Here is a 19,928-nt window from a genome sequence, read left to right on the forward strand (position 1 = left end):
CATAAGGTAGGGAATCAACTCTTATGAAATCTTTCTATAATTAAATTAATGTCATTTTGTAATGACCCTAGTATAATGCAAAATGCAACGCGTGTGTTATATACAGCTATACTTAAAGGTCAGTGGCAACAATAATTCATATCAAAGACCATCAATCCATAATGTCAACTTAGAGCTGATCAACATAGGACCGACCCGACTCGAATTTTAAAAATTTCAACGGGTTTTGGACAATGTAAAATCACACTTTTAGTTATAAATTTGGCTCAACCTGAAATGGCCCGAAAATCCCGTTATTTTTGGCCTAAAATAGCGGGTTTTAGGCACACAAAATCGGCCTGAAGCTTGGCCCTACCCGACCCGATATAATGGACAAGTTTTTAAGGCCTCGACCCGACCCAAATCCGACCCAACTTTTGATTAGTTCTAGCTCACCTGTCTTATCACCTTGAAACATCAAAATATTTGGAATCAAAGGGGCACAGGGAATTAATTGTCTCGATCTCATCAATCAACACGTATTTTTGGATTTTTTTTTTGGAGCTTTCCCCCCTTTTCCGCTCGACCCCTTGGTAAAACAATAAAGCTACTCTAGAAAGCAATAACACACAAAAAACTAAACTAAACACAAGAATGAAGGTAGAGAAGAAGATAAATCATACCTATGTACACACGAAGAATGCACACCCCCCAAGCTAAATCAGACAAATATCAATTCATCAAAAGTATCAAGCTAAATCAGAACGTAGGAGTATGTTGTTTTTTTTTGACAGACACTAGGAGTATGTTGTTGAATTAGTCTTAATGACATTTTTTCAAAGGAAAAATTAATACTGAAAGTCCCAACTATGGTCACTTCATTTTAAAAGGTCCCAACTTTTGGTTATCCTAGAGTGGTCCCAACTTCGAGGTGCGTTTTCCCAAAATGATATATCCTTTAGCTTAGTAAACTGTTAATTAAGTTGATTTAAACATATAACACTATTCCATTAACTTCATTTAATTAAAATATAAGATTATTGCAATTTGCAAGAGAATTATGAGTCTTAATTAAGTTATATATCACTTAATATTAACTAAGAGACCATTTTTGGAAAGGACTCGCTATAGTTGGGACCGTTTTGAGATAATCAAAAGTTGAGACCTTTTAAAGTAAATTGACCATAGTTGGGACCGTTAATATTGATTTTTTTCTTTTTCAAATATCAATTTTTGTAAGTTTTATAGTAATATTTAATTGCGTATAATTACGATCAAATTAGTGTCAGTCAAATTATTGCAATTGTTCAAGAATAGAGAGAATACTCAATTTCAATGAAGCCTGTGAATTAAAGCAATGTATACATTGACAAACAAAGGAAAGAGCCGTTTCGAGTTAATCCCATTAATTGGGAATTTTTTCCAATCAAATGGCATTTTCGTAAATAATTGATGTTTTATAACGAAAATTCCGTTAAATGTGGGCTAATTTCAGCCACATGGCATCAAATATGTCATAAATGTATTTTCATAATACATCAACAACTATGTAATATACAGTCAACAATTAACATTATACAATAAGCTTCTACTAATAAACAATCTACAACTATAAATCTACAGTCAATCACTAACCATTAAATAATATTGCATTTTAGTAATTCATTAGTAGTCATAAAATATACAGTCATCAACGAGTAATATACAATCAACGCCAAGTAATATATAGTCAATAACTACAAATATACAGTCAACACCTAACATTATACCACTTACTGTTTTCAAGCAAAATATTTACAAAAATGCAATTTAATTGGAATTTTTTTTCAATCACTTATATTAACTCGGAATTTCTCCAAAGAAAATGACTAAAATGTGTATTGTGTAGAGTTAGTTTTACTAGTCGAGTCAAGCCAACCCAAATTGAAATTTGACGGAGGCGAGTTCAAGTTAGGCGAGTTCAAGTTAGGCGAGTTCAAGTTTGAGTTGCTCGTAAACTTTTCAACTCGATCAGCACGGCAGCACCCAATTCCCAAGTCCCAGCGAAATTCCCGGCTAATATTACACCACGTATGCAACAACGTTCACATGAAATCCCACTAAAAACCGTTTTTGTCAATTTGTCATTCCTCCAAACCCGGGAAAATATCGACGTGGTGTGTCAATTACACTATTTTCAGTTTTGCGTCACCACTTCACTCGGCCTTACTCTCAGCGCCACCGTCTCCGACTCCACAAATTGTTGGTGCGCCGCCGTTCCCTCGCTATCTAGTGGATCACCTCTGTCCATTTTCCTCTTCTCCTCCTTCGGTTTGTTCCTCCTATGCCCTAATCCCTTCATTTCATCACTTCGTAGATTATCATAATTCGATTGGATTGTTTTGATTTCTGCTTAATCAATTTAGAAACTTTGTTGTGTTTTGACAGGAAAATAAAATTTGCGTCATGCTTTCAATTATTATACATATGCCAATTATTTTTGAAATGAAGATTAGAATGCAGATTCGTGAGGGACTTTGCCTGAAAACCTTGAATATATGTGTGTATTGATGCTTATTTGTGAGTGATCATACATTATCGTAATTAATTGTGTCTTGTGATGAATATATTATATACTGATGTTATTTGCTTATTTTAATACCTATTGGTTGATCGTGTATGAAATTGAGTAGGATGAGTTGTTTTGAATTCTATTTGGGAGTTAGACCTAGTCCGTGATCGTGCCCCAGAATCGTTTCTTTGGTCGATTTTGTTACTTAGCTCATAAGGGGTGAGATTGATCTCAAATTCTCAATGAAGGATTATTTGTCTGCTATTTATTGAGCTGACTGTTACTCCGTATAACTTTTGTCAGTCTCTCTCTTAATGCTATTGGTTTGTTTGAATTTTTCGTAGATGCATTAATTCTAGGATCAATGGATCATTAAATACATATGAGTCTTGATTACTGCTATGTGTTGTGTCAACAGTGTGTGCTACGATTGAAGAATCAAGTGTGTTTGTGATGATTTTTTTGAGGAACACTTAACGGGGAGATATTTCTAGTATAAAGAATTGTCTGCAGATGGTTTATGTTGTATAATAAAGAGTTTATATATTTGTAATTAGCTTAAATACTTTCTTGCGTTATTTGGTATTGTGATTGAGTTGTACATTTGTGTCATCCGTTGTTTTTCGTTGCATTGTATTTATTTCATGGAGATAGATATGTGAATATGTCCATATGGGTGGCAAACTGGCAATGCCTTGTGTTATATTGGATTTATTGCTGGATTTGTTTAGAGGTCTTTATATGATTATCAAGTTGGGGATGTTGTGTAACTTTTGTTTGTTTTACTTTTGGTTGCAATCACCATATTTCTAAACCATTCCAGTTCTCTTGTTGTGGTAGATTATTTCGACAAGGCAAGAAGTGTAAAAGATGGCTGCTGAAATTGTAAATGGGCCAACCCATTTTGAATTAAATACAGGCACTAAGATTCCATCAGTTGGTCTTGGTACCTGGAAAGCTGCTCCTGGTGAAGTTGGCCAAGCTGTTATTCATGCTATTAAGGTTTGTTGGTTTTCCATTCTCTCTTTTATGCAGCTGAAGTACATATTTCTCTATTAAGTCATTGTAATAATGTTAGAACACACCATTATATTTTAAGTCATGGTTTAGATCTTTATTGATTTTGTTTTGTATGAGTCGAATGTTGAATTTTTACCATAATACTTTCATTTGCAGGCCGGCTATAGACATATCGACTGTGCTTCTGTTTATGGTAATGAGCCAGAGGTAAATATCCCATTTGTTTTATAACTTCATAAGTGAGTTCTTTCTTATCTTATACTTATATTGTTCCAGCAAATAGCAATACTGAACTAGCACCCCATAATTCCTGAAACAGAAATGCAATTTATAACTTAGGACGTTGTATTTCTATAGTCTATATACTTTATTTTGACAATAATCTGGCATTTATTTTGAGAAAGAGGAGTATTGTATAGCTGCCAAGTTTTACTGGTTAGATAGGCCTAATTCAGGTTTTTTTTAGGTAGGTGAGGCCCTTAAGGAGTTATTCAACAACGGAATAGTGAAACGCGAGGAACTCTGGATCACATCGAAGCTCTGGTAAGTGTTTTATTCAACCCTAAGAATGTGAAGAAAATAATTATTTTTCTCAACCTATTGCTCAACCCTCAGAGTTTTGTTTGATAAAATAAGCTTCACTAATGCTACTACTATTTCTGCTACTGTTGTTGGTCTTTAAAACATGATCATATGTAGGCAACATGAAATTCAATCACTCGTACTATTTCAGTTGTCTTTTTTGATAAGAAAATAGATTATGGGAAAAAGGAGAAGAAACAATGAGGACAAGTTAATCTGAAAACTAAATTACAGATTGCCCCAACTTCCTTGTACAGTTGTACTTCCCCAACCTAGTAATTCTTAAAAGCCTCACCGGCTATCCATGAAGATGCTAAATATGTTACCTTGTCCCACAACAACTCAGAAGGTGTCAAAACTCGTGAAAAGACCCTCGAGTTTCTCTCCAACCACACACACCAATAATTGCCTTGAAAACATTGCACCATAACAATTTGTTCTACTTACCCCTACCAAACCCTCCAACACAAATTTGCAAGGGAAAACCCAAGATTCTTCATGAAGCGCAAACAATCAATCTGAAGGTAACTCGCTATCCTTTAATGTAAGAAAACATGTCAACATGTCATTAGCTCGGCAAAGCAAGCACATATCCGGTAAGCATCCTAGCCTACGCTTTTAGAGCATGTCTTTAGTGTTAATCTGTCACCTTCAAAAGGAAATTTGCTAACGGAAAAGCTGGAAACTTAGGCAGTAAACCAGAAAAGATTTACAAGAAAAGACCCTGTTGAATCCCCGGTCCACACTCTAGCATCCTCCACTCTAGCTAATTGAAATCCATAACCCCTAGTAAAGAAGAAAGCTTCTCTAACTCCCTGTCATGTGGTTGTCTACGACAATGTAAATATCAGGCATTATCACCATAGAAACAAGACACAGGAGCATTGTGTAGTGAAGACAACTGAAATAACCGAGGGCGTTCTGTGTGAAGACAGCTGAAATAACCGAGGGAATTGAACACATAAAGGCTGTTCTCCCCTCTTAACATCTTCCCAAAAACGAACACGACAACCATTCCCCACTTTGAACTTCACTGAAGGAAAGAAAAGATTGAAAACCTGTGAATTGAACTTCCAAAGACAAACTATGTGTTACTGTAAGAGCACTTTTGAGCATCCCATCTATTTGGTTGCAACCATACAATGCCACAAATCAGTTTTCTTATGCAAAGTTTGGCTGTTATGGATTTCTGCAGGTGCAGTGATCAGGCCCCAGAAGATGTCTCCAAGGCCCTGAGCAAGACTCTCAAGGACCTGCAGCTTGACTACATTGATCTGTATCTTGTATGCCTCACCATTCAAAATTTTGTTTGACAATTTAAGTATAAATCAATTTTGATTACGAAGTCATTTCATCACCTACTTGGCTACTTAAATCCTTTCTGTTAATGTGTCTATTTTATCCACGTGTCTGATGTTTCATAGCTCGGTAGCTCCTCTAAGGGTGACTTTCTAAATTGCTTCATTTCCTAGATAAGCATTCATTAGAATTTATTTTGTTAATTTCAAAAAGTTATTCTAACTTGTCTTGGAAAAGTATGTTGATTGAATAGTGCCACTGTGCAATGCAGATTCACTGGCCAATTCGTACTAAACCAGGCTCACAGGGAATTAGCGATGCTATGGTTCCGTTGTGCCTTCCTGAAACATGGGCTGCAATGGAGGGTTTATATGCTTCTGGTCAGGCACGTGCCATTGGCGTGAGCAACTTCTCCACCAAGAAGCTGGAAAATTTGCTTGGTTATGCCAAGGTTCCTCCTGCTGTGAACCAGGTTGAGTGCCACCCTGTATGGCAGCAACCGGCCCTTCACAATCTGTGCAATTCTACTGGTGTTCACTTGACTGTAATTATCTCTAACTTACATCTTTGTTCGACATGTATAATTATGTGTACTATATATTCGTTGTTATGTGATGATGAGATGTTCATTTACCCCTTTCATGCCAAAACAATAAGCCATAGCCGACTTCTGAAATTACAAACTTACATTATCTTTTTTAAAAACAATATATTTATTTCTGAATCTGATCGAGTTTAAAGTTTTTCCTAGTGAAATTCGAGTTAAGTTTGTAATCAAGCTTAAATACCAAGAACCGAAGACTACTTTAGATTTTAGATTTAACTGCCCATTTATTGTTGATTGATGTGATGCCCACTTAAATTTTATGTGCTGTAGGAAATTCAAACCATAGAATATTAAGAGATTAGCATCTCCTAATTTTTCAAGTCTTCTGATTAATTGTATGGAGCATGCTATAAACTTGTGTTTAGGTTTGAATTCCTAATATCAAGCTGTTAAAGTTGTTTAAGTCTTGGCAAGGCTGTTCGCTTCAATTCCTTGTTCAGTACATAAATATGTTGGATGGAGAATCTGAAACATGAGTTTCTGGCAGGCTTACTCTCCCTTGGGATCTCCAGGGAACTGGAAGGGAGATATCTTGAAGGATCAAGTAGTGGTTGAGATAGCTGAGAAGCTTAACAAAACACCTGCACAAATAGCCCTTCGCTGGGGCATCCAGAGTGGTCATAGTGTCCTTCCTAAGAGTGTAAATGAGTCCCGTATCAGAGAGAATCTCGATATTCTTGACTGGTCAATTCCATCAGAGCTCTTCTCCAAGTTTTCTAACATTAACCAGGTCAGTAAACCTCTTAAAATTATATGCTCTAGAAAAGCAGAGATTAAGAAAGCGCACACACACACACACACACACACACTAGTATTGCAGGGTTATCTTGTACTCCGTACTATAGTATTTCAGTTGTGATTTTGTTATTTATATGGTTGCCACTTCTGTTAATTACAGCGGAGGCTTCTTCGTGGAGATTTTGCAATTAGTGAAACTGGCCCTTACAAAAGCGTGGAGGAGCTATGGGATGGTGAAATATGATGGCAGTAAAGATCTTAAGATTTAACCATTTTTCTTATAATACTCCCTTCCCTCGTAGTAATCGTTGTGGACCTCCGATTATTTGAAACTTTTGATTCAGAGTTATTGACAAACTTTTCCTTGTCACATAAAGGAAAAAAGGTTCATCTGTCTGTATGGATAAAACCCTATGCTTCTATAGTAAGTCTCGAATTCAAGTGATTGAAGAGCATCTTTTGTGCCAGGAATCAGGATCATATTTATTTTAATTTTATTCCAAAACTTGGCTTTATAAAGGAAAAGTAAAAATCCCATTCGATCAAAAAGACAGAATTCATGTTATCAACCTGTCATTTTGAACTTTTTAATATACTTCAATCAATTGCAGCCGTATCCAACAACAGTTAAGAAAGGACCATTCCCTGTTCCCTCCAACTTAAACTTTCAGTTGACGGCAGCCATTTACATGAACTTGGACACTACTCCGTATAAAACTTACAACTTCGCCCACTTTCTAGTTTATACACCAAGTATTGAGACTAGAGTTCTGAAACTCGAGGTTTGAAGCAAAAAATAATTGATCGTAGTACTAGTCACTAACAAATGAAGTGTCAAAAAAACTTGAATTACAAGTAATGATAGTCTCATTTCAATTATGAGCAAAATCATCCAATCTCATAGGCGTTATTCCTTAAAAAACTTAATTTAACCAAAATAATCCGAAAATACCACTATGTATGCCACAATTCTACAAACATGAAAAAAATGAAGAAACTCAACTTAGGAGTAATGATAGTCTCATTTCAATGATGGGCAAAACCATCAAATCTTAGGGTTTTGATTCCTAAAACATCTTGATTTAACCAGGATAATCCGAACACACTCCTGTGTGTGCCACGAGCCTGTAACATAAAAAGCACCCTTAACATGAACTCACTTTTATGATAGTACGTAGCATCCCCTCTCAAACTACATACTACAAACACATGTTTGACTTTTTTGAAGACAAACATCTTTAATTAAAAAGGGTTGACGTACTTGAAAAGCCAGAAAGATTGAACACAATTGACAGACAAACATTTGAGTAGTATAGTGTCAAATGATGCATGCTTAACCCAACAGGACAACAAACAGGCTGGCCCTGGCCCTGGCCCTGGCCCTTATTAATCATACTCTTTGAAGCATGCATGTGCTGGTCTTGCGCTACTCATATTCCCCACTACCCTTATCAGCATACAAACAGCTAGCTCAGCTCAAAGAATAACAATGCAAAGCAAAAGCAAACTCTAACATTTATTTATTTATATTAATATATATTTGACATATATTGTAATGTTGTATGTAGCACTAGCAGATGTGAGATGTGAGATGTGAGATGTGAGATGTGAGATGATCAATGTGAAGAGAGATAAATGGAAGATCAATACATAAACTTTATTCAAGCATTGGCAACAGCTTGGGCGTTTATGATGATGTTAGGTTTAATGTGTTGCTGTCTTAGCACTCAACCTGCTCATAATGGTGACTCTAATAGTGCTAATGCTAGCTGCAGCTGCGACACCGGCTACGGTGCGGTTTAACCTACCTACTTTCACTTTCTCCGATCCTTAGACCTCACCTCAGGTAGGTATTATACTGTCGGATTTTGTTGTGATCTGATACCTTTTTTTTTTGTTAGGAATCAATGGTCAAGGAACTAACTTAGTTAGGGGGTGATTGGTTTGAACTTTGAAGAGTGTTATGTCTTTAGAATCAAGAATGAAGCCAGAGCTGTATAAGATTTGAACTTGATTCTTGATAACTTGTGTTTGGTTTAATTGAAATATCAAATTTTCTTTCTATTAGATACCTAAAGGTTTGGTATAATTCATATTCACCTCTCCCGGGTTCTAAACCCCATACCTTATATACATGTATGATTGTATGGTTTTATTTTCAGTTGTCTTTATCCTTTTTTTGATGTATTAAGAACTAACTATGATTATATTGTATGTATTTATTTTTGGGTAATTCTTACAGGTACCATTATACTATTGACTTTTACCAATGATGTCACTTTTTATTTTTATACTTACTAATGATACTATTTTACTTTGGCTTTCATTTCAACCATGACATCATATCATTACCAAAACGTTAATTTTACGTAAATACTCGTATCTCTCATCTTCTCTCCCTCTTCGTAAATTGGTGAATCCATCACAAACATTGAATCTCCATCATAAATCAAAATATACACCTGAACTAGTCGTCACATTAACCAAAGACCCATTCACAAAAATGTGGAGTAAATCACCCACCGAAACTTCATATTAGCAAGTTTCTCTCACCTACATTTAGGTTGCTTGCCGATCGTCTGCATGACAATATCGTTCTTTTGCTCCTTCGCATTGTCCTCCTTTCACGTAAACTTGAAACTTACAATTCTTGAAATCAACAATTATATTACAAGGATAAATTAAAGATGTTAGGTATAAGTTAGTTTAGTTGAAGCTAGTGTTTAGTCGTTTGCTATATATGCAACTCTGCTAATATATGACTATTATTAATATTAAAATATACTATAACATGTATAATAGTAACTATATGTTTTTAATAGTTACTATGTTATCATTTTGTTTTTTTTTTTATGTTTTTTTTGTCTCTATGTTATTAGTAATAAGAGTGACTATATTATTATGACAGTAACTATATGACTATAACAATAACTATATCTGCAATTCTACGAATATCTTACCATCATTAATTATAAGAGTTACTGTATGATGCATAATAGAAACTATATGTTTTACACAGTTACTATATATGTCATTTTTTCACACTTAAATGTTAAATTATTAACTTAGTTTATATATTATTAATTCAGAAATACAAAGATGATTCATCTAAAATTGAAGTCGTGCGAAGAAAACTTCTGCAAGGAAAACAAAAGCAGGAGAAGAAGAAGAAAATTTTGACAACAATGAAAACCAAGGACGTGGTAGAGAAAAGAGAGGGCGTGGACGTCGAAGGAGAGGACGTGTTGGTGTAAAGAATGGACTTGGACGTGGCGATTAGTACTTTTTAGTTCAAAAACATTTGAGTTTAATGTGTCTTATTGAATAGATGTAAATAATTAGAATGTCGTAGCTAAAAACAACTACTCATGTAGTTAATGTTTTCTTAATTATTGTTCAAGAGTTATAATTACTCTTACTTTTGATATAGTTACTTTTTTTTTCCAGTAAATATATGAAATAATAGTAACTATAATCGAAAAAGTTACTATATGACCTCTAAAGCATCTATATTATATTGTTTATTTTAAAATATAATTCGTAGTAATTATTCTACAGTTAAAATTATTTTTCTATATGATTTAGTTACTCTTTAGATAAAATAGTTATCTTATCGAAATGGCTATATTATTATTTTTTTCATAGTTACTATTATGAAGATATAGTTACTTTACAGAACATATAATTACTCTTTGTATAAAATAGTTATTCTTATAGAAATGACTATATTATGAAGATATAGTTAATTTACAAAAATACCCTGGTCCATGCTAATTATAGCGTGGACCGGGTCCATACAAGTGGGATTGTGTCAAAATTCTGATATTAAGAAAATGAGAAAAATTTAATATCCCAATAGAAAAGTGTGAAAGATTAAATGACCTAATGAATTTAATTGGTTAAAATAATCATTGGACACAAATTTTGATACAATATTAAAGTATTTATGTGATAATATAAAAGGAAATGTAAAGAATATTTCGAGACACCAATAAATAAAAAACGTAAAGAACAAAGAGGGACGGAGGAAGTATAAGAAAGTCCAATCAGCAAGCCAGCAAGGGAAAGTTTTATCTAATTTTCTATTTGACTAGTATTGCAAATTTAAGTTTGGTAAAAGGAATAAATTTCTTAAGAAAAGTAAATAAGAAGGAAAAAAAACCTAATTAATTTTGTCACTCCTCAAACTCCTACTCGCATTGGTCTCATCTCCTTCCTCTCCCGCCTCCCCCGGCCTCCTCTTTAAACCCGAGCTAATCTCTTCAACAAAACCACCGTGTTCTATTGTATCACCACCTCTGTCAGCGGCGCCTCTGCCATTGTGGATTTTCAACCATCTACTCTTTTCTGCCGCTGCTATTCTCAGTGCTTGACGACAGTGTATAGCTTCTTTTCCTCATCTTTTTTTTCACTTTTCTATTTATCATTTTACGATTTTTCTCGTGTGTGGATGATGGATTTTGCCTGATATGATGCATCAAAAGATGAATTTTGTTGTTGTTAAATATATTCTGTTTCTAATTAGTCTATACCCACTTCGTAATTGTACTTTAAAATCATAAAGACATAGAACTTTGCTGTGTTGGACCAAAAGAATTCAAAATATTGGTTTCTTGGCTGAAATTGGGGGTATGAATGAGCTGAGCCAAGAAACTGCATTGTTCATGGTAATTTAACTAAGATGAGTCTGACTTTTAAACGGGGACAGAGAAGAATTACCTTTAGTGTTTATCGTGGGTTAAAGGGGGAGGGGTGTAGCTTCAGAGGTTTATGAAATATGGTTCCTCTAATTATGGTAAAATGCGACATGGAGGAAATGTCATTGGTACTGAACTTTGAAGAATTTGAGTAAGATAGCTGTCATTATTAATACTAGACAATCAGATTGTCAGACAGTCTAAAGTCAACTCACCTTAGAAATCTGATTGAAAACTGACATAAGTTTGTATGTAGAACAAGGTTTTATTTGAGCAGGTGTTAGTTTCTTAAGAAACCTTAAATGACTGACTTGAGACTTTAAAATTTATGTGTTTGTTTCAGGGTTGAGATAGAAAATCGGTGTCGATTTGGTTGTTTTGCCAATCCAATTTTATTAAATACCAAGATTGATGGTCGAGTACGACCACATTTGTTAAGAAATAACATCCAAGTAGTTTCATAATTTCTGACACTCCGTGAAATGATAATGTATCTTTCCTCTCAAATCCAATCCCCCTTTGACTTATCTTTGTTTCTGTGGCAAATGGCAACTGATTGTATTTCGTTGTTATTCTTACCATTCTGAGAACTTCATGGTTTTAATATTTCTTGTTGCTGAACATATTTGTTTGAAGTGAATTGCAACATTCCAAGAAGCAAACAATTTAGTATTTTGACAGGCAAGGTTAGCCTAGAATCCAAATGTTCTAGGTTGGTTTCAACATTATCCATATTAAAGCTGAACTATACCTTTAGTTGGTTGATTGTGAGTTAACAACAGATTGAACCCTTATTAGCTAATGCTTCTTGTTGTTGCCATGTGCAAATACTAAGGGAATTCATATTTCATGCATGAGGCTTTTATAGGACACTAAAATTAGCTGTATACATCCACTGTGAATGATGCTTGTCATTTTCTGTGCTTATGTCGCAGGACTTTTCATAAATGAATGATGCGCTACTTTTGTTTGATACGATGCATGTTGTAGTTTGTGCAAGCCATGTTCTATAAGGCATTAGGCGTCTGTCCTATTCACATCTCTATTATAATTGAACTATCAACTAGCAGATATTCCTTTCATTCGTTCTATTTGTTGTACCTTGGTCATATTGTATGAGTTAATATCCCAATTTTAACAAACTTGGATTCAACTACTGTATGAAACTAATAAGCTTATATTTCCCCCCTTGATCCATATTGAGACAGGTCTAGAAGCTATATGTACTAGGTATCAGATGCAATTATGACTGTCGTAGCACGCAAGGATTCTAGAGGCTCTATGAGGATGCCGAGTAAAAGTTTGAGGTGCATGAGCTATGAGGATACCCTCCGTGAAATGGAAGCTTTCTTGGATGGGAAGCTTGACAATCCACAAAATCCTCACGAGGTTTATGTGGATATAACTGAAACTACGAGTTCGACTGCCATCCGACTGCCTGATTCTGAGGATCCAGATGCAACTGAGAATTCCAGCTCATTTGCTGATACTACATCTATAAGTGAGAATGTTTCTGGAACTAGTGATGCTGAAGTGGAGTCTGAATTTCGTGTTGACAGTGGTTTGGCTTCTACATTTGACAGTTATAGTAGTGTTTTCCCAATGAGGTTAGATTCTGTTTTCATTCACATGACATATGGTATTAAATCTTTCCTCTTTCCTCCCCCTTGCCAGTCCTTTCAATTTTTTTCTGCTGGCAGCAGTAAGCAGTAACCTGGGATTGATTTATGACATTCTTATCTGCTTTTACTAACACTGGAGATCACCCGACAGTGGTGTATGGCTGTTAGTGCTGTTAGGTTGTGCATCTTTACTCATGATGACGGGGATCATTATAATGTGCTGTCATCGTTGTTGTACTCCATAATAGCGCTTTGTATCAAGGCGGTGACCAGTTGTAGGAATTCATAATGGTTAGACCTGCATCAAAGGTTCTCTTTTCCTGACCACCCATTTAACTACATAAACGCGTCTAATTCTCTGACAAGGGGTCTTTTTTTGTTGTTTGTAAGACCAGCTTTGCTCTTTGATAATTTGGTTTTTTCTAATGATTAACAACTTGGAATTTCATTAACTATTATGTAGAATATATAAGCTCTCTAGATTATGCAATAAACATTTAACAGTTAGACTGTCAAAGGGGGTATGAACTCTTTAAATTGCGGCGTTGATTATTTAGGGAATTCTCTTGGTGCTGAAATTTACTATTTTTATACAAGTACAAACTATAAGGTAATCTTTGTTAGAATTGCGGCATAATGGTCGCTGAACATGTATTAAATAAAAAAGGTGTTCATTGACCATCTTGACAAGAGTCCAATAATCATTTAACACCAATTATCGAAATCAACTTAAATGTGAGTATCACTTTTTGTATAAATTTTGCAAGTAAATAACCATATCTGCTCTCACAAGCCTAAATCATTAGGCTACTGTAGTGTGCTGAAAGACAGATAGAGTCCCTCTAAAATTTGAAATATGTCATGATAATGGGTAATTTATAGCTTATCCAACTTTACATTCAAGTCATATATAAACACCTACTTTGCATTCAAATTGAAGAACAAATAATTAGTGCTTTCTGATTGTAGTGTCTGTTTAGAAGAAGTCGATGAATACATATCATATTTGACTGCGATTTACTTGGATGTTATTATCTGTTTGGTTCCTGAAAGGTGATTTTAGAGGTTTTTCATAGGCTTCATTTTCCTCATTTCTTTTGTTCTCCGCTAGTTCTCTCTAGTCAATATGTAACTGCATCTCATACAGTCATACTTGTGCTACTTACTGCTCAGTCATCTATCAAGCCAGTTCTATTAATGACATATTTTCTCAATCGAAATTATCTGTAGACACCTTTGTTCTTTAGAATGATAAGGTTTATTGTGTTACATTCTATTCAGCTCTTTATCTAGTATTTTTTGAATCAGCAATCAAGTGCCATTTAATTCCTGTCGTTATCTTCGTTTTCTGTCTGTTCAATGTTGGATAATGCTGTTTCTACTAAAAAGTTTTAAACCACATATTGGTTGAACTATACTTGTCTAGTTGTCTTGTACTAAATTCATGTGCAATCAGTATCCAGATATGTGAACTTCTTTTGCCACAATATTTCAGGAAAAAAAAATTGGCACCTCAATGGAGGAGTTTTATACGCCCACTTATGTGGAGGTGCAAATGGACGGAACTAAGAATAAAGGAGTTGGAATTGCAAGCACTAAAATACTCCCGTGAGCTTGATGCAAATGAACTAACAAAAACGTTAGAACTGCATCAATATACATCTGACTTTTGTTCGAGATCGTTTCCATTTTTCAACCAATCAGACAAGAAGAAGCCCATGAAAAGAAGAAAGCGGAAACTTGTGGAGAATGTGACTGATATCTCATCTTATATGTCTCATCACCAGCTTTTCTCCTATCTAGGTATAGCTCTCTCTTGTGAGTGTAGTATTGTTAGGAATTTTAAGTATCATCCACATGATTGCTTGTTGAGCACCCTACACCTGTTTTGATAGTATTTGGCCTATTGCAGAAAATAAAAAGTCTGATCCAGATGGCACTTCAGTCGCTGATGATGATGTTAATCTAGGTAAGAATTCCTACTTCAGTTAAAATTTGTGTTCATCAATAAACAATGAGCAGAAATGACAGATTTGTTGTCAAGATTTGACTTGATGCTATGTCTTGCATATGTACCTTTGTTTTCTTAGTTGGCAATTTGTCTGGTGATCGATCGAGGCACATTATGCGTTGAGTTAGTTTGTTAATTTGAAATTAGTCACATGTTCGTATGTTCTGAGCTTTAAGGAGCAAGAACTAAAAAGTTTTGTGTGCCAATATAGTGGTGGGCAGGAGCCTTCAACACTCCTAGGCAGCCTTTCCAAATTTTTATTTTATTTATTTTGTTTTTTAAATTTTTTGGAGCTGCAGTTTAACAAGGACCAAAATGGTTGGTGTAGCAAGTCAGTGTCAAGAGTTATAAGGGTTGGGTTTTAGCCTTAAACACTCATCTATTTCATTATTTTAGTACAAGCCTTATTCAATTAACACTATGGATCCAGTATAAGGTGGGGTATGTTAAGTTTTATGGAATGATAAACCTAAATGAGACAAGTTTGCTAAGATAGATTATTTACAGAGAGGGCCTACATGAAACCTTATTTAAATAGGATAATTAACCTCTGGCTTGATAAATTTGTTGTCGTGTCTTTTTTATGTGTGTGTGTGTGTGTGTGTGTGTGCACGGCATATGTTCGACATGCTTTTGTGATATTTCTTTGTCTTGACATTTCAGTGTTTTATTTGGGAGTAGATTTCTTCCAACTAAAACGGGAAAGGGATGTGAAACTGAAAATTTAAAATAGAGGAATTGAAAACGATGCGAGAGGGGGGGTGGGGGGGGGGGGGGGGGGGGGAATGGGTAGTTTGCATGAAAAAGGCCTAGTGTCATTAGGGGTTTTCGTTTTTCTAGACTAGGTATATATTTTATCTTTTATTTTGATCTGTTGGAGGTTGAGGTGAGGATGGACGAGAATATATAATAACATTTGGTAAATTATTAAAAATACGTTATACGCTTACTATCGAAACTCCTGATAATGGCTCTCCTTGTAATACTGAGTCGATTGAGGCTTTTATGTGCTAGGTAGTTCAAAAAGAGTCTTAATTCAAAGACATGCCTTCCTTCTCGTGGGGAATATTGCAAACCTTGGGATATGAAAATGGATGGCGAGATAGAAGCCCTTTTGGCTCTTATGCTGTGTAGGAATACTTGGTTGTTCTTTGCACATGGACATGCATGGTTTGTGTTGCCTTTTGGGTGAGCTATTATCACTCACTGACTCATTATGTGGCTAGCAAGCTGTACTGTCCATCATGGATGCTAAAAATTCTCCCAATGCCTACAAGGCTACAATACACAAGTAGGAGTAAGTGGCTAGCCAGTTGTGTTGTCGTTCTTACTTAGCTTCTCATGTTTTGTTGTTTTTGTTGCTTCCATATAGTAAGGCTGCCATGAATTATGATGTACACATATAGTTTGTTTATGTTCCCTCCCTTACCGGAGTTGAAATTGTGAAATTTGAGATTTCCTCAGGATTCATCTCTCACAGATACTAAGGAATATCCCAATGGTAATAAAACAAAAGTCACAGTGAATACAAAAGTGGCTTCTGGTTGTCATATCCTTCATGTTAGAAAGAGTTCAAATAAGTAAACTTCAACTTCCAATAAGCAAGATATTGAAATAAATGCACTACCAATCAGCGCTCACATGGCTAAAATTTTCTTGAAGGATGCTAATGAAGTAATTACAGGAAAGCTAGAAATTAGGGACAAGGAGACTCTTCTATGAGAATGGTCTTTCAAAAGAAGCTACATGGAGTTTCAAGAACAACTGGATTTGAAAGTCCACCCTTACCCTACAATATAATAGACTTTCTTTTCCCTATCTAAACTACATTGAGGAGAACTGCAAATCCTTGTTCCTGAGTTCAAATTCGGGTGTCGCAGCTGCTATTCTCTTCTCCTTCTCTGCTTTTCTCTGCTCTCTGTCTTTCTGTTTTTTCCTAGAGGGGATCAGTCCTACTATCCTTTACATGATACTCTGATAGCCATTGCCCCAAAAATTTCTCAGAAGTCACGAATGAGTAATCTAACAGTAAAAAAAGAAATAAAAGAATAAAAGGCACTGCGACAATAGAACATTGAATCATAAAGTATTTCCACTTCCGTTAAATAATCTTTTCTAAAATCCAATTAAAATTAAACTAATCTAACATGTCATGTTTCTATAATTCTCTAATACCATAGAAAATCAGGATTATGGAAATGAGGCAGAAAAATATGATTTGGGAGAAAATTGATACTCTAGTATATTGTGATTTGATGCCACTAAATCATCAAATGGAAGCCACAATCCAGACTTTTGAGTGGCTGGACAGTGGACACTCCCAATTACAGGCTAAAATAAAGCAAAGTAAACTTCTCAATAGTTTTCTTCCTATCCCTTCTCTAATTGATCTCTTCTATTTAGCAATCCCCTGAAGTAGTCCTTTAGGTATTCTTCAATTCAACACCTGAATTTTTCTCTCGTTATGAGTACTTTCTAACTTAACGGATGCCTTCCTCTTCAAGCTAATTGTAACCAAGTTATTTGCATTATCCAGACTACCCCTCTGGCCCTCCTCCAATGGCTAGTCTTTTTCAAAAAAATTACAGTGTCATAAAACTCACCTACCAATTTGCACATTTCATATTGTAACTCATGTGGTGTATTTGCAAAATTGTTAACACTTATATCACGGTGCAGATAAAAGTCACCTACCAACTTTTCTTGCACATATCTGGCATGTAACATGAGCAATTTTTTGAAAGTGTGTTTACACTTCTTAATCTTTGTATTAGCAAAAGGAACATCTTAAATTTGTGTTAAGTTCTAATTTAAGAAAGAAAATATGATTTTACATTGTCTGATGCTGCTTTCAGATTTAAATCCTAAGAATGAGGATTTTGGCATGGATGATGATTGGTTAAAAGGTGGTGAGGATTCCATAGAGCAGATACTTCGACAGATTGATACAGTTCAATTTCAAGTTCAGAGACTTAGAACCCATCTTGATACGGTGATGGTAAAAAATGGTGTGAAGTTCCCCTCCTCGGAAAATCTGAGTCTTCTTGATGCTCAGACAAGTGCTTCCCAAAGCCCTGCTTTCTCAGCTGGTAATGGGGACAATATGTCTTTTGCTGGCATAGATATTCCTCATGACTTAGGGGACTTTGAAATTGGTGATCTGGACTTGCCTGATAGCTTGGTCTCAGACTATGGAAACGGGATTCCTGACATAATAGAAAGCACAGTAGGTTTGCTTTCTGGTGCAGATGTTACAATACATCAGCCGCCGATATTAGAGTCAGGTGAAAATGTAAGTCTTCTTTCATAATTGTCTGGTGAGTACAGAATTGATCTTACGGAAACCAGCTCATGTATCTGAAGTTTTGTTGATTCTCTTCTCTTTAGTGCTTTCCTTGCATTTCATTCATATGTTTAAATCTGATCTAACAATTTTCTCGAAAGCTTTAATTTGATAAGTTGATGATATTGATGATGTGCAGATTTTGGATGATAGACAAGTACGGAACAGGGGAATTCGAGATGGGCACATGTCTTCTGGAATAACAGACCAATCTGTAGATGAATATCATAGCCTAGAAAATAAAGAGCAGCATATATCTAGTCTCATAGCCAGCAATGCATTAGTACCTGAAGCCGTGACTGTAGATGCTATGAATCAGGATAAAGTAAGATTGGAGTGTTGTTTAACTTCAGATGTCCCGGTTCCTAAGAATAAGAGAAAGCGGGGTGAGCGCAAGGCAGGACCTGGAGGTTGGAACTTGAGATCTGCAGGTGAGCCAGATAGCAATTGAGTATTCTTTTTTCTTCTGAATATAAGTAGATGTGGAAACGGCGGGGTTGCTGATAGCTGATAGCAATTTGCAATTGGAAGCTATATCTGTATAAAGTCAGTATGCCTGTTGGTGAGCGTAACCCTCCCTAGTGCATTTCAACTGTCCTCTACTGGTGATAATGGCGAAAAAAGTTGTTTGATAATCCTCTAGGATCGACTTTTGTAGTTTGTCTTCATATTTTAGTTCTTAGTCATCCATAAAAGGCCTTGAAGCTGTATATGAGGATTTTGAATTAGACATAAGAGTAGGAAGACGTACCCAATTGTGTCTGCTCATTGGTAATCTTTGTTCGGATGTCGTGGATTTTTAAGCAGTGCAGATATAAATCATATACTGCATTTTAAGGATGTTCAGAAAAAGTTATCACCTTTCATAAGATACCACCACTTAAATAAGGGGATGGTAGTTTGATACCTCGATGCCGTTCTTGTAGCTGAAAATCCATAGGAATTTGGTTTATAATGGTGTCAACAGCAAGCCGTTCTCTGCCAGTAAATTCAGTGATCTCAAATTCCTTAATTCCAGAATATTCAGTCGAAAAAAGCTCTTGATTTCTACTTCATTGTGAAAATGTAGCATTTAGGCTCCGTTTGGTAGGGCGTAAAACATTTTCATGGAAAACGATTTTCCCCTTTTCAATCATTTTACGTTGTTTGGTTGGGTAAGGGATGAAAAACAATTTTCCATGACTCCCTCAAATGTGGAAAACCCTTTTTCATTTGAATGGAAGGAAAACCACCTTTCCTTCTTTCCTCCTTACCTCTTTCTTCTTTTTTCCCCTCAATCTTCACATTCTTCTCCTATTTTCTTTTAAGGTACCAAACAAAGCAAAACTAGTTGAAATTGTGTTTTCCCTTAAAAAATATTTTCCATGTAAAATCATTTTACAATGAAAACGTTTTACGCCCTACCAAACGTAGCCTTACTGCTAATGTAGAATTTCCCCGTAGACATTCGCAACAAGATATCAGAACTATTAGCGGCAT

At 35.4% G+C, this 19,928-nt stretch overlaps 2 protein-coding genes and 1 long non-coding RNA gene across 3 annotated transcripts; all 3 read left to right on the forward strand.

Moving 5' to 3' along the window:
- The first annotated feature begins 1,947 nt into the window (after window positions 1–1,947).
- Window positions 1,948–7,231, forward strand: LOC110785407 (NADPH-dependent aldo-keto reductase, chloroplastic). Its single transcript, XM_021989836.2, has 8 exons — window positions 1,948–2,289; window positions 3,371–3,532; window positions 3,707–3,757; window positions 4,017–4,093; window positions 5,328–5,415; window positions 5,703–5,975; window positions 6,526–6,768; window positions 6,937–7,231. The coding sequence occupies exons 2-8, from the start codon at window positions 3,401–3,403 to the stop codon at window positions 7,018–7,020; spliced, it is 948 nt and encodes a 315-aa protein (XP_021845528.1). The 5' UTR covers window positions 1,948–2,289; window positions 3,371–3,400; the 3' UTR covers window positions 7,021–7,231.
- Window positions 7,232–8,018: 787 nt separating this feature from the next.
- On the forward strand, window positions 8,019–10,201 carry LOC130470696 (uncharacterized). Its single transcript, XR_008931422.1, has 2 exons — window positions 8,019–8,622; window positions 9,866–10,201. It is a non-coding gene; the product is annotated as an uncharacterized lncRNA (long non-coding RNA).
- A 739-nt stretch (window positions 10,202–10,940) lies between these two features.
- Window positions 10,941–19,289, forward strand: LOC110785406 (uncharacterized). Its single transcript, XM_021989835.2, has 6 exons — window positions 10,941–11,156; window positions 12,682–13,080; window positions 14,591–14,898; window positions 15,008–15,064; window positions 17,962–18,398; window positions 18,589–19,289. Exons 2-6 carry the CDS (start codon window positions 12,719–12,721, stop codon window positions 18,898–18,900), a joined length of 1,476 nt encoding a protein of 491 aa, XP_021845527.2. The 5' UTR covers window positions 10,941–11,156; window positions 12,682–12,718; the 3' UTR covers window positions 18,901–19,289.
- The last annotated feature ends 639 nt before the right edge of the window (window positions 19,290–19,928 follow it).

This window comes from Spinacia oleracea, chromosome 3, assembly GCF_020520425.1.
Source record: "Spinacia oleracea cultivar Varoflay chromosome 3, BTI_SOV_V1, whole genome shotgun sequence".
Classification (NCBI taxonomy): domain Eukaryota; kingdom Viridiplantae; phylum Streptophyta; class Magnoliopsida; order Caryophyllales; family Amaranthaceae; genus Spinacia; species Spinacia oleracea.

Coding starts and splice junctions, on each gene's coding strand:
- LOC110785407 (XM_021989836.2), top strand. CDS start 3,401: ATGGCTGCTGAAATTGTAAATGGGCCAACCCATTTTGAATTAAATACA. Junction 5,416..5,702: donor ACTACATTGATCTGTATCTT/GTATGCCTCACC, acceptor TGTGCAATGCAG/ATTCACTGGCCAATTCGTAC. Junction 6,769..6,936: donor AGTTTTCTAACATTAACCAG/GTCAGTAAACCT, acceptor TGTTAATTACAG/CGGAGGCTTCTTCGTGGAGA.
- LOC110785406 (XM_021989835.2), top strand. CDS start 12,719: ATGACTGTCGTAGCACGCAAGGATTCTAGAGGCTCTATGAGGATGCCG. Junction 15,065..17,961: donor TGATGATGATGTTAATCTAG/GTAAGAATTCCT, acceptor TGCTGCTTTCAG/ATTTAAATCCTAAGAATGAG. Junction 18,399..18,588: donor TATTAGAGTCAGGTGAAAAT/GTAAGTCTTCTT, acceptor GATGATGTGCAG/ATTTTGGATGATAGACAAGT.